The sequence below is a fragment of the Osmerus eperlanus genome, chromosome 19 (assembly GCF_963692335.1).
Source record: "Osmerus eperlanus chromosome 19, fOsmEpe2.1, whole genome shotgun sequence".
Lineage (NCBI taxonomy): Eukaryota > Metazoa > Chordata > Actinopteri > Osmeriformes > Osmeridae > Osmerus > Osmerus eperlanus.
In genome coordinates this window covers 3,108,423-3,122,729 of record NC_085036.1, presented here as the reverse complement: position 1 = coordinate 3,122,729, position 14,307 = coordinate 3,108,423, and the positions used below count along the sequence as shown (strand labels likewise).

The following is a 14,307-nucleotide window of genomic DNA, read 5'->3' as shown; positions in this document are numbered from 1 at the left end:
GGTGATAATGTTCATTGGACTGTAACAATTGTAACGGCTGTTGTTATAGAAGGTGAAATTAGGTAAAAGTAAATGTTCGGTTGGATAGTTTGGTTGAAGCCACGTTTCAGCCACACAAATGCACTGACACATCAATAAAGTGTTGTTTGCTTGCATGTTGTTAAAATGTGCATTGAGACGTTGAATGTTATGAAAAGCTATTGTGAATAATGGAGGGGTTGAAGGTGAGTTTTTTTAGATGAAGGGAGCCATTGTTGCAAGAACTTCTTTGATGTTGCTGTTACAATAAATCTTTGACTCGTTTAAGTCTTCAATTACTAAGCCTGACAGCGAAGACACACGACTTAAAGCTACATAAGCTTGTCCTGGTGCAAATATCTTTTTCAAGTTTACGACTGCACTTTTCACTGTAAGACCTTGAACTTTGTGAACGGTACAACCCCAGGCTAATTGTATTGGGTACTGACGGCGTATTCCACCATTGTTCGAGACTCTGTCCTCTACAGGTTTAATTATTGTGAGGTTTCAATGAGTATTATTTGCTGTAGTTATTTTAGCTCTTTGCAGTTGTCCAATTTTACTGTCATCAAATTCAACATGTATTTCAGAGGGAAAGTATTTGTCCGTATCAAACATGATTTGGATAACTGTCCCAAAAGCACCATTAACGAGTCCATCTAAAACGTCAATGTTTTTAGTCAGCATGATGCACGCGTGTATACCCAAACTCACACTTGGCTTAAGACAACTATTAAAAACTTTGGTGTGGTGGCCATTCTTTCTTTCCATACGTCCTGTTTTTGGATTACGCTCAAAGTCTTGTGCTTCAATAGTTATAGCATTTGGGCAAATTGAATTGAGCATTTGACAGTTGTAATTGCAAACTTGTTTATTTGTAGCAAAAATGTGGAGTGCATTCGAGACTTCTCCTGTTTCACATTGCTTCAATATTTCAACGTCGGTAGGCAACATAGGAGTTGATTTTTGATGGATACGTATGCGATTTAGCAACTCAGCAAAAGTTGAATCTTTTTGTCTCACAACTTGTGTCAAATGTGCAATTTCAAAGTGATCGTTCCAAATGTTCAGTCCTGGCATATGTACTGTACACACTGTACAGAGGTTTCCCTTTCACAGGCGGTAACTGGTAAAAATCTCCCACAGCAACCATACTAACTTTTCCAAACAAAGAATGATCTCCGGATTGTTTTATTTGTCTTAGTCTTCCGTGAATGTATGCAAAGAGTCTGTTGTCTACCATTGATATTTCATCAATGATCAGTAATTGTAAATTGGATAGTTTAGCTCGTAAAGAGTTTATCTTTTCCTCACCCAACGGCTGGTAAGGTAATCGCACATCTGTGCCAATACAAAAAGTGTTGTGTATGGTAGCAGCACCAATGTTATACGCGGCAACGCCAGTAGGAGCTGTTATTAGCACTGTAGTGTCATCAGGGTTTGTACATAGTTGCGCTAAAATTCGAGACAACTCATAATGTATGGCTTTAATCAAATGGCTTTTTCCTGTGCCCGCTCCACCAGTGACAAAAAGGTGTATTTGTTGTGGTTTTCGTCCCCATACTGTTTCTAAACTCCACTGACGTAGTTTGTAAAATATGCGCGCTTGCTCATCATTTAAAGATCTCATTATGTTCCATGCTGCTTCTTTAGTCATGAATGTTTTTCTAACTTCTATGTTACCAGTCATAGGCAAAGTTTCTGTCAGGTCTGGAATATTTTCTGAAATGGGTTGTAAATCAGTTTTATTGTGCATAACCTCCTGGGATTGTAAACATTGAAGGCGTTCCATTTCAGACTGGGGGCAAATCTGTGCCCATGCATCATCCAAATCAACCTGCTGTTCCATAATGAGTTGAGCATCATCTAGTTTGTCAGAATTTTGTTCATACAAGGACCTATTATTCTCAACAATTTCTTTAACTTTGTCTATGTCATCACTGAAGTCACGTACAATTCCAACATTGTAAAAATCTTCGTATGTTACAAAAGGATGTGGTTTCAACTGACAGTCTTCATAGTGGGGCAAAAACAATTGTAACTGGCTTTGATGATATTTTTCTGGATCTTTTGTGGGTGACAGTCTTGCATATCTAATAACAGCTGGTTCCGTGCGTGTTCTTTTTCTGATGTGGCCAGAATTGTCCTGAAGTTGAACGACACATTCGCTTGGATTAGCTGGGACTTCACTTTGACTCAAGACTCGATATTCCGAGCAAAACGTGGCAAGGCACATGTTTTGAAACAGTGGTGATTGTGGTCTATGTTTATACCTGTCTATCACACTTGTCATCCATATAGTGTTATGTTCATTGTTGTCATTTTGTTTTCTGTCTCGCAATACACTGAGAGGTAAACTCATGCGCATAGGGTGTTCTCCTGTTGGTATGAAAGTTACTTTGCGTGAGCATTCCTTTAAATGCATTCCAGTTAGTCGATATACTGCTTCTTGTGCAGACACTTCTCTATTATGAAGGTAAACACTGCCGAGTGATTTGAATGCAGCTTTGGCATCCAGATTGCCTTTATGTCCTTCTTTTTGTGCACAATCGAGTAACAATCCCATTTCTCTCTCTGCTTTGGATATATAAGAAATAATGTACACTACACAAGAATATGCATCCACAATGTACTGAATATCCATATTGGCATTCCAAGCTCTTAACAGGTCTTTGTTGAATTGGTTAATCCAAATGTCACCGGGCTTTCTTTTTAAAACAACGCTGGTTTTATTGGTTAGTTGTGAATTTGCTATTTCAAAAAGCAATTGTGAAATGCCGATGCTTTCAAACAGTTCCTCTGTCGATTCAAATGTTTGGTCACTATTTAGTAAAGCTGTTCTGACCATTTTCAACATCTTTTCAGCCACGTCTGGTGTCATCAGTTTTCTCAATTCGTCTTCCTCATTCATTGGTTGATGTGATTGTTCTGTATTGCATTGATTTTGTGCATAAGTGACATTCAAGTTTTCTTCAGTGTTATTGTGTTCTTGCATGGGCATTGCAGGGTCACGTAAGTCACTTTGAACTACTTGTGGTTGACTTTTTGCAGGTTGGACAATACGATCAATAAATGTTCGACAAGATCGGGGTCGTGGAAAGTTAAACCGACATTCAGTTTTTTTTTTCCTACAGGTTTTTGAGTGCTTATTGCTATGTTTTTGCACAGTGTTTACAATCTCACACAGTTCATCATCATCTGATGATGGCAGTTCACAAGATACATACAGTTAGGTCCATAAATATTTGGACATTGACACAATTTTCATCATTTTGGCTCTGTATACCACCACAATGGATTTGAAATGAAACAATCAAGATGTGCTTTAAGTGCAGACTTTCAGCTTTAATTTCAGGGTATTTACATCCAAATCAGGTGAACGGTGTAGGAATTACAATACATTTTATATGTGCCCCCCCCCCTTTTTAAGGGACCAAAAGTAATTGGACAATTGGCTGCTCAGCTGTTCCATGGTGTATGTTATTCCCTCATGGGAGTTCGTTATTTCATTGACAAGGAGCAGATAAAAGGTCTAGAGTTCATTTCAAGTATGGTATTTGTGTTTGGAATCTGTTGCTGTCAACTCTCAATATGAAGTCCAAAGAGCTGTCACCATCAGTGAAGCAAGCCATCGTTAGGCTGAAAAATCAAAACAAACCTATCAGAGAGATAGCAAAAACATTAGGTGTGGCCAAATCAACTGTTTGGTACATTCTTAAAAAGAAAGAACGCACTGGTGAGCTCAGCAACACCAAAAGACCCGGAAGACCACGGAAAACAACTGTGGTGGATGACAGAAGAATTCTTTCCCTGGTGAAGAAAAACCCCTTCACAACAGTTGGCCAGATCAAGAACACTCTCCAGGAGGTTGGCGTATCTGTGTCAAAGTCAAAAATTAAGAGAAGACTTCACCAGAGTAAATACAGAGGGTTCACCACAAGATGTAAACCATTGGTGAGTCTCAAAAACAGGAAGACCAGATTAGAGTTTGCCAAAAAACATCTAAAAGACCCTGTACAGTTCTGGAACAACATCCTATGGACAGATGAGACCGAGATCAACTTGTACCAGAATGATGGGAAGAGAAGAGTATGGAGAAGGGAAGGAACTGCTCATGATCCAAAGCATACCACCTCATCAGTGAAGCATGGTGGAGGTAGTGTTATGGCGTGGGCATGTATGGCTGCCAATGGAACTGGTTCCCTTGTATTTATCGATGATGTGACTGCTGACAAAAGCAGTAGGATGAATTCTGAAGTGTTTCTGGCAATATTATCTGCTCAGATTCAGCCAAATGCTTCAGAACTCATAGGACGGCGCTTCACAATGCAGATGGACAATGACCCGAAGCATACTGCGAAAGCAACCAAAGAGTTTTTTAAGGCAAAGAAGTGGAATGTTCTGCAATGGCCAAGTCAATCACCTGATTTAAATCCAATTGAGCATGCATTTCACTTGCTAAAGACAAAACTGAAGGGAAAATGCCCCAAGAACAAGCAGGAACTGAAGACAGTTGCAGTAGAGGCCTGGCAGAGCATCACCAGGGACGAAACCCAGCGTCTGGTGATGTCTATGGGTTCTAGACTTCAGGCTGTCATTGACTGCAAAGGATTTGCAACCAAGTATTAAAAGTGACAATTAGATTTATGATTATGTTAGTTTGTCCAATTATTTTTGGTCCCTTAAAAAGGGGGGGGCACATATAAAATGTGTTGTAATTCCTACACCGTTCACCTGATTTGGATGTAAATACCCTGAAATTAAAGCTGAAAGTCTGCACTTAAAGCACATCTTGATTGTTTCATTTCAAATCCATTGTGGTGGTATACAGAGCCAAAATGATGAAAATTGTGTCAATGTCCAAATATTTATGGACCTAACTGTATTTGTCAATAAAGTCTACAACTTTCTCATCAGGGTCTTTGTCAATTTGAGGGGCTGATTCCACCCAGAATAAGCAATGACAGTGAGGGGAGCCTCTGTTTTGAAATTCTACACGGTAAAAGTAGTCTGATATTTTTCCAATAGGAGTCATGGAGTGGCACAGTAAGAAACTGTGCCATCTGTGGTCAAACATTCTTGCAGTTGTAACTGGGTTTTGTTTCAACAATGCACATTTCTCTGACCAAGTCAGTTCATCAATAGGCACATTTTTATTTTGTTCATGACTGAGTGTTGTTATCATTTCAGGCCAGCGCATGTCAGCTGAGGAAAATGAACAAAACCATGTGGGGATTCCTAGTTGTCGTATCATAGCAAACAGATCTTTTTGTGCAGATTGCCAAAAGGGGGGTGTTCCACGTATAGGTCTTAAGAACTTGTAGCCTTCGTCGTTTTTTAACACTCGTTTTAAAGATTCTGCATCAGTTAACAAATTGGGTTGCTCTTTGTGAGTCAATTCAGTGCCTGAACCTTTGCGCATGGCAATTGAAACATTTGAAAGAACTTGTTGTACTTCTGATATGTACTGGGCATAGAATATGAAGTCTGTGTTTTTAGCAAATCTGCCATCAGCATTCAGTAAACGTGTATTTAAATATTTTGCCAGGGTTATTCTTTCTTTGCGAGGGTCATGAAAAGTAGGAGCTCCCGTGGGGTATAACATAGGAAAACATTTTCCTTCATTTGTAGCATCTTCTAACAGTTTAATGGGATGATTATTCTCAGCAGGGGCAACTGATAACACAGAGTCAAAATGTTGATCCAAAACTTCTTGTGCAATATCTACTGGTTGTAAACATGTGTCTAGAAACATTCCATGTGTTTGTTCAGTGTATGTCAACTCTTCTTCAGGATCATCACTTTCGGAATCATTTTCCGTTTTGTTCTTTTTTCTTTCATTAGAAACGCTTGTTGTATGTATTGACACAGCGTTATCACATATTTCATTGTTCTTATTTAAAAGTCCAACAGTTGCATCAACTTGAGATGGTGTGTTGGTATTATCGCATATTTCCATATGTTCATGATCACTGACTTGCACATCGTTAATTTTGTCCAGAGGGTTAACCCATTCATTATTAATGCTAATGTCATGATACCATTTGTTATTTAACTTTAAGTACTCCAACGCATTATAGACATGGTTTGTATGGACATGTTTATATTCATAATGCCCCTTGTATGTTAATTTGCGTTTTAGTTTAATTCGTAACATTAAATCATTTCCATCATTTCGTGGGAGCATGTTTGTTACTTGATCGACATTAGATGGAACACATACGACAGGTCCATGGCAACCATTTTGTCCGCCCTTTGGTAATGCCAACAGTTTCATAAAAGGAATATGTTTCGCTATTAAGTGTTGCTCAAGTGAATTTAAGCACTGTAGCTGAGAAGGAATGGCTTCCAAATGCAAATTGTTGGCTACACTTTCTTGAGGCATTCTACCAGCACCAATTTTACGGTGACATGTGTGACATATCCACAACTTAGACGATTGAATATGTGCAGTGCAGTTATTATCACAGTCTTCATTACAAGTCTGTAAATATGTATCTGTAATGCACTGTTTTGCCAAAGCAGCAACTGTTGGACTGGTTGTGTAGCGATCATGTTTACATTCAATGACTTGCTTTCGAAAAAGCTGGCGATGACAAGCTGAGCAAACAAATCGAGGGCCTTCTTGGACATTTTTTCTAAAGGATTCTATGACAAAATCCATGGAATATGTCAGATTTTTCTTATTGATATATGTTTGCATGCTTTGTGTTTTTACACTGCTTTGAAAGTATGCATCACAATTGTATTTGTTCTTGCTAAATTCTTTAACTTTAGTTTGAAAGTCTTCATCTTTTGTGTACTTTGCCTGACTGTATTCTTGCAGTTTAAAACGGAACTCTTCATTAGTTCTGTACTTATCTCTGCTGGATTGCAATTGTGTTTTTCTGTATTTCTCATTTGTCGCATACAATTTCTTTGCCAACATAATGCGATTTTGTCGGAATTGAATGTCATTCTGATATTTTTGCTTCTTAATGGCTGCTTTATCTTGTGATAGTTGTATTTGACCAATGGCTGTTGTTGATGGCCTTTTCCTCAAATGTACATTACACATTGGTACAGGGTTTTTTGCTTGACACAATGATGCACATGTACCTTCAGAATGTCTATCTGTTACACAAGTTACCAATTCATAATGGTTTCCATTTACATGGTTCAAATATATGGCATCGTCATTCGTTCTTGAAAGACTTTTGTACATGTTCCAGCGGTGTGAATTAAATGTGTAGATGTCAGTATGAAACAAATCTGCTGCCGTCATAATTTCTAATTCAGTGCCCCACGTATTTGCATACATCATTCGTGAAGACTGTATGTATTGTTCTACAGAGGTGTATTCAGCTCTAAGAAACCTTTTAAATGTTTGCTCATTTTTCATTAAGTGTCTTACCACATGTTTGCGTATTTTCATGTGAGGGCTTTCATTGCCGCAAAGTGCCATTGCCAATGACCGGAATAAGCAGTTACCATCCTTTTTAATAGCTTTTGACTCACATGGATAACTTAATACAGTGTTTGGTTGAATTCTGGTCGACACATTATTATTTACATTTTGCAAATCTAACTGTGAACATAAAGCACTTTGATTAATACATGTTAACATGTATTAATCAAAGTGCTTGGACGTTTAATCCCTTAACATTGTTAAGGGATTAAACGTCCATGTCGGCAGAATCACGTCACCAATTACTACATCATTATTTTTACCCAGTTCATCAACTGTGTTGACAGCGTTGCCATATGTTTCATGCAAGTCGCATTTTTGAAATGTGTGTGTACAGATATTTTCTGTTTCTGTTGTTGCAGTAGCCCTACAGTCCACAACAACGTTCAATGTGCTACCAATACACTCACTATATTTGTCTACACTTAGATCAATACTTTTCATCGTTGAAAGTCTTTCATCACTAGTAACATTGATAGACCTATCGTTTTCACACAAGAAATTCTCATTTTGCAATGGCAATGCATGACTACACTCTGTTTGTGTTTCAAAAGTGCTCTCGGGAACATAAACAAATACCTCTGGCGTTATTTGTGCTTTCATGGCATTTGCATTGCGTTTCCGTGTACTAGACTTGTGTAGTGCTGTAGTGTTTATGTTGTTGCCGTCTTCTAATCTCATTGTAAAGCTCATTCCAGTTACCTCAAACGGTTTTCCAAAGGCATTCATTGAACTTGCAAGCCTATTAATGTGATGGCTGTACATATCCTCAAAAGTTTGAAAGAAACACACAACACTTTTTCCTGTTGGATGAAGAAGGCCATCATAGCTGCGTGCGTGGGAGTCAAATACTGCATAACCACTGGTGTGTTTAATAATGGCACAAGTACTTTTATTAATTGTCAAAAAACAGCTGTCATCTTCTAGTACTACTCTTTGCAGTGCTTCATAAAGGCTTATTGACATGTCTGCCAAATCTGGATCATAATCATGTACTCCTACTATGCCACTAAATGCTTGTCCAAGATTAATTGTAAAATCAACATTATGCAACACATGAGACTTTGGCAAATCACTTACCAAAAGATGAGTATGTTTTACCTGATTGCGGTTCTGCACTGACGTATAAAGCTCGTTTCCATTCACAAGAATAATATCAAGGTCACTACTTTGCCACGTGCACACATCTTTCAGTTCATTCATCAACATTGCTGTTAAACTGTTTGTCAGACATTGTACGCCTGCATTTTCTGCAAACATCACATGTCCTTGATGAAAAGATCCTTGTATATACCTGTTATGACAGCTTGGAGGCACGGTGTTGGACAGCTCACCACTGTTCATGTATTCAACAGAGTTTGTTGAATGACTTTTGATAGTTTTAATTTCATCAGGTATTACAATAGTGTACGTTTCAAAGTTTGCAAGATTTGTATCAAGTTTCATTTCAAAGTTTTCAGCGTTGCACAGTTTTGTACAAAAGTTTGCAAGGTTTGTATCAAGTTTTTTTCCTTGGTGACTGAGAGTTTCACCGTGAGAACAGTATGCCCCAATGGCTGCACACCTTATAGATTGCAGAGGCAGTGTGAACGATGCTCCACTGGTCCTTGAAAGAGACTGCGATACATTATCACAGCTCACAACAGGCACAGACTGTGAAAGAGAGTCACAGGGCCTAAAGATAGATGACCGAGAGGTCGGAAGAGGAGGAAAATCAGAGCTTGGGGTGGGGGATGAAGATGGGATATCACAAGGGGTAGAGTGGGGATCAGTGGATAGAGAAAAATCAGACAAGGCGCTACATGTTGCAGCAGCAGCCAAGTGATGACGCCCTTTCCGCCAGTTCTTCTTCCTCGGCATCTGAAAAACAGGGAAAAGTTATCAAGTAAGGAAGAATAACTACACATCAGCAGTACCAGTCTTCATAAAGCTACATTGGTATATAGTTTTTCAAGTGTACATTACTGATATTAGCAGTGACATCACACTTTTTTTTTTTTTATTGCTCATCAAAAATATATGGTTATTTGATATGGGGCAGAGAATAAGTTTACAACTTTTCATACACATTGTAGTGCATAAATAAGTGACAGCAACTTCAAGACAATTTTATTTCATACAATACAAAACGGGAAAACATTTGGAATGCCATGGTCTGTATTTTGTCAATACAGGAACACAGTCCTCCAAGTTTATCATAAGAGGACAATTTTATTGATTAGCATGACATATGAAATTAGTAACATATTTATTAATACATGATTCAAACAGTAACTGTAGCCATCAACATTAAAATAGGTTCAGCATCAATCTGCATTTAACTAAGTAAGTAAATTTATAAAGCACACTAACACAGCAAAAGCTGACCGAGGTGCCGAACAGCACACAAAAAATTATAAAAAAGACACCATAAAATACATTGTAAAAACAAAATACACAGTCAATAACAGTTAAATAAGTAAAATCACAACTCAAGAGGTAGTGGGAAACCCTAGTGCATATAGGTGTGTTTTAAGTTTTATTTTAAATACAATGAAGGAGCCTGCCTGATAGAAAGGGGAAGTTGATTCCATTTAAACATTCACAAAAAACAAGCATTAAGGAAATCAAGTGAAGCCTCTGCTCACTGTTAAATGATAAACTGTATTTTGTTGTTATACTTTAACGACCCTACAGTTCACTTCCGAACATACATCTTTAACCCTAACACTTAATGCAAACAGTAGTCAGTTACTGTTACAACCCTCTTTGCCTAACATGGAGGTAATGGCAATGTGTGGAAAATGCACATTCATCACAGGGGAATAACAATGGAATGATGCCAAAGCAAAAGCAAATACCAAAAAGTATCTTATCTAGTAAACACATAAACTTACCTAGACTAAACATACATGGGGTGGCACCATTCCTTACCTAGTGTGTTAACACAGGTTCGCTGTGTGATGGTGTATGCCCATGAAGGGCAGCTTACCTATTCCAAAGCCCCGTGTGCAGTGAACAAACCAACCTAAAGCACAATATCAAAATAACTGGTCTATTAAAAGGGTTCACTATGAAGCAAACCATTCTAACAAAATAATAACAACATTTACAATGATTTCAACAAGAAGTCTCTCTGACTTGACAACTCTCTAAACAAGCAACTTTCCAAAGCAATCTCTGAAACAGCTGACCAGTGCGGTAATTTTATGTTGACAACTAAACCGCTGATTGGAAGTGCGCGGCTGATTGCAAATCACGAGGTAGGGAGACTGATAGCCAACCGCCAACAAACGCCGACTAGACCATACCTGCATGCAGCGAATAGAAAGAAAGAGGGGAGAAAAGAAAAAACACACAACCACAACTATACAGACTGAATTAGGACATTTTAAACATGGGTCCGTAACAAAGACGTTGTTAAAAATGCTCATTCACATTCATTTTTCTCAATTAATCTTATCACTTAAACACACTGGTTTAGCATTTTTTCCCACAAGGAAGTCTAACCTCAACAGTGGATCCTTGGTCTTCTGGAGCAGATATCCTTTTCTTGGCTGCCCTGGATCTCTTGCTGGAACGTGGCATCTAAAAAACACATAGAAAAACCATCAAAAACTATGAAATGTAACATACCACACTACTGCTTAACAATTTCATAGTCTTACATTATCATAACTTCATACTCAACAGTTCTAGTATACAGACCTTTAAGAAAATATTGAAATGGTTAGGATTCTCAAAACAACAATCTCTGTACTTAAAAAAAATATTTAGACATCCATTATTTACCTTTATTCAATTTACACTGTCTACATTCAAATTTAAGTCTGTAAAATGTAAACAGAGAAACGGACTCGACTATAAATACAAATTAAGACCAATTGAGAACAATTTATCTTGCAAATGGTTTTTACTTTAAATTCATGTTTCATCAAAAGAATCATCACAGTTTAAAACAAATAACCAAACCTTACTGTTAAAATACTGCCAAGCCACTGACTCACATTAGAAAATTAAAACAAATAAACATAGCCTAGAAGATGTACCTGTAGGTCAATTACATAATCAAGAGCATGGAGTAGGAATGGATGGATGACAAAATACCCCGCCGAGCCCAATCCATTAAATATTTCCTACCCATAAGTTAATTTCCTGAAATGCAATAATTCACCAACATTTTGACAATTTCATGCTCCAAACATTGTGGGAACAGTTTGGAGATGGCCCCTTCCTGTTCTAACATGACTATGCAACAGTGCACAAAGCAAGGCCCATAAACACATGGATGAGCGAGATTGGTGTGGACGAACTTGAGTGGCCTGCACACAGTCCTGACCTCAACCCAATACAACACCTTTGGGATGAATTAGAGCAGGGACTGCGATCCAAACCTTCTTGTTCCACATCAATGTTGGACCTCACAAATGCACTTCTGGAAGAATGGTAAAACATTTCCATAAACCTCTTAAACCTTGTGGAAAGCCTTCCTAGACGAGTTGAAACTATTATAGCTACAAAGGGTGGTCCGACATCATATCCTATGGTTTAAGAATGAGATGTCACTCACGTTCATGAGCGTGTAAAGGCAACCGAGCGAATACTTTGGCAATTTAGTGTATAAAATTGATACAAATATAAAATGTTATCAAGAGATGGGAAATTGTGCAGCATAGTACAACATGCCGATTACAAACGTATTGTAGCTCTATAGGCTTTCAATGGAACTCCTAAACGATCAAACCATGAACCCAAACAAAGCTAGCAAGCAAAACAACCATGGTACCATTGCTACTTGTTTAATGCTAGGTAGCTCTATCTGTGCAGCAAACTAGGCTACCTAGCTACAGTTTGGAAAAGAAAAACTTACGATGTGAAGACCGTCAGAAAAACTTGGAACGAACAAACAAAATTACATCAACAATGACATGTAGCTAAAGATAGAATAACCCAACCGTAGGTACGTACAGTACATACATTTGAAACGCCGTCCACAAAAGCAAAAACTAGCTTTAAGGGTTATAGCTTGCTCGGCATTTGTTTGTGTATGGCCGCACTGCAACTACAATTCACTGAATCTGTCTTACTAATTAAACGTTGCCTTTTAATAAACGCCGCACCACAAATGATCATTGTGTAATACACGCTGCAGTGTTTAATCGAAAGACACATTTGGAACTCACCGTACTAATTTAAATTACATCAACAATGACATGTAAAAATAGAACAACCCAACCGCATAGTTACGCACAGTATACAAATTTCAAACGCGTCTCACAGAAGCAAGTATAATGTTAAAGATTTTACGACTTGCTAGCCTGTAATACTGTCTGTACAAAGAGATATCCTTAGCTCAGCTAGCCTAGATAGATTAGCTGCTATCCTGTTTACGACAGTATAAAAGTCTTCAAGTTATCATACGAATACAAACGCTAAAATACATGTTTTGTACTGCCATTGTAGGATCTTATTACTCACTGTCAAATGTAACAATGAAAATCTCTGAGGGCTGCAGGAGTTCTCCAACGATAAAATAAAATGGTCGTCTTCTTGTGCGTGTACCAAGCTCGCGCGTGTGTCAAGGGGCTCTGGCCCCTTGTGTGTGTGAGAATGTGGAGCACGCGCGCACAGGAGCAAAGGGAGAGAGGATTTGGGGAAACAGCCCTAGAAATTAGCCAAGCATGCATGTTTCAAATATTCACTAAAAATCGAGTTTTCATGTTACAGTCAACTTTTTCTCAGATTTGTGTACTCAACATTCTCAAGAGTCTTCATATGAACTAGTGATTGAATCAGAGTATCATTTTTTGGCCGGCGGATGTGTAAAGCATTATTTTAGCATTAGCAATAAATTCAATTTGCTTTATATCAATCATTTTTTGAGGTATGAAGTTGCCTTTGCACATGGTAACATGTTGTAGTGTCTTCCACGTGACATACCAAGTTTGGTGTTGATATCTCAAAGATTTGCTGAGATTTGACCAAACGTCCTGTTTGGTTGCTTTGTTGCAGATTTTGATTGGCTCTACCGGACAAACGGTTTTGAAAATCAGAAATCCCTACGATAACTTTTGTGAGGCTCAGTCTGGATATCATCTATGGCAATTTTGAAGAAAATTCGACCAAAAATGTAGGAGGAGTAGGGAAAAAACGCGTTTCCTTAATCTTTATTGTACAGACAAATTCAATATGGCGGCCGTTATAGCTTCTTGAGGCTTTTTTATTCCTCATGAGAAATAAGGCATATGTAATGAATTTCAGAATTTTGGGACTTATGGCCTGCAAATGGCATCAATTTGAAAATTGACATATTGGGGCGTGGCCTGTAGCGCCACCTATTGTCTCACATGGCCCATGTTTGGTATGGTAGTTACTAATGGTCTGCAGTTTCAACATGCCAAATTTCACAACTTTTTACGGTACTGGTCTAGGGGCTGCCATTGACTCCCATGGGTAAAACATAATAATAATACCACCAATAACAATAGGGTTCTCCTACCGGAGGAACCCTAATAATAAATATAGCTGCAGGCAGCAATGGCGGGTTCCTCCTCAGCATTGCAAACCATTACAAAATTGACATGACACAGACATGTATTTCATACATGTACACAACATTTCAAGACAATTGGATCAATGGCTGATTTGAAGTCATTTTTTGAAATTCTTCACAAATTGTCACTGTAGAGAAATATCCATGCTGCCGACATTATGGGTTCTTGAGACTTATTTGTTCCCCATTGGCAATAAGGCATGCGTACCAACTTTTAGACATGTTGGACTGACAGGGTTAAAATGCCACCCTTTTGAAAGTGACAACTTTGAAGCGTGTTGTGTCAGGCCACCTGTGCTCTGGTCAGGCC

At 38.3% G+C, this 14,307-nt stretch overlaps 1 protein-coding gene across 1 annotated transcript; it reads right to left on the bottom strand.

Annotated features, from left to right (window-relative positions):
• Positions 1–234: 234 nt before the first annotated feature.
• On the bottom strand, positions 235–12,954 carry LOC134039980 (uncharacterized). The gene is given in 9 exon segments (XM_062486202.1): positions 235–1,110; positions 1,112–2,988; positions 3,061–3,245; positions 4,905–5,911; positions 6,029–6,666; positions 8,095–8,872; positions 8,906–9,325; positions 10,955–11,032; positions 12,923–12,954. Coding segments are annotated over 8 exon segments (5,859 nt in total). The 5' UTR covers positions 12,923–12,954.
• Between the last annotated feature and the right edge of the window lie 1,353 nt (positions 12,955–14,307).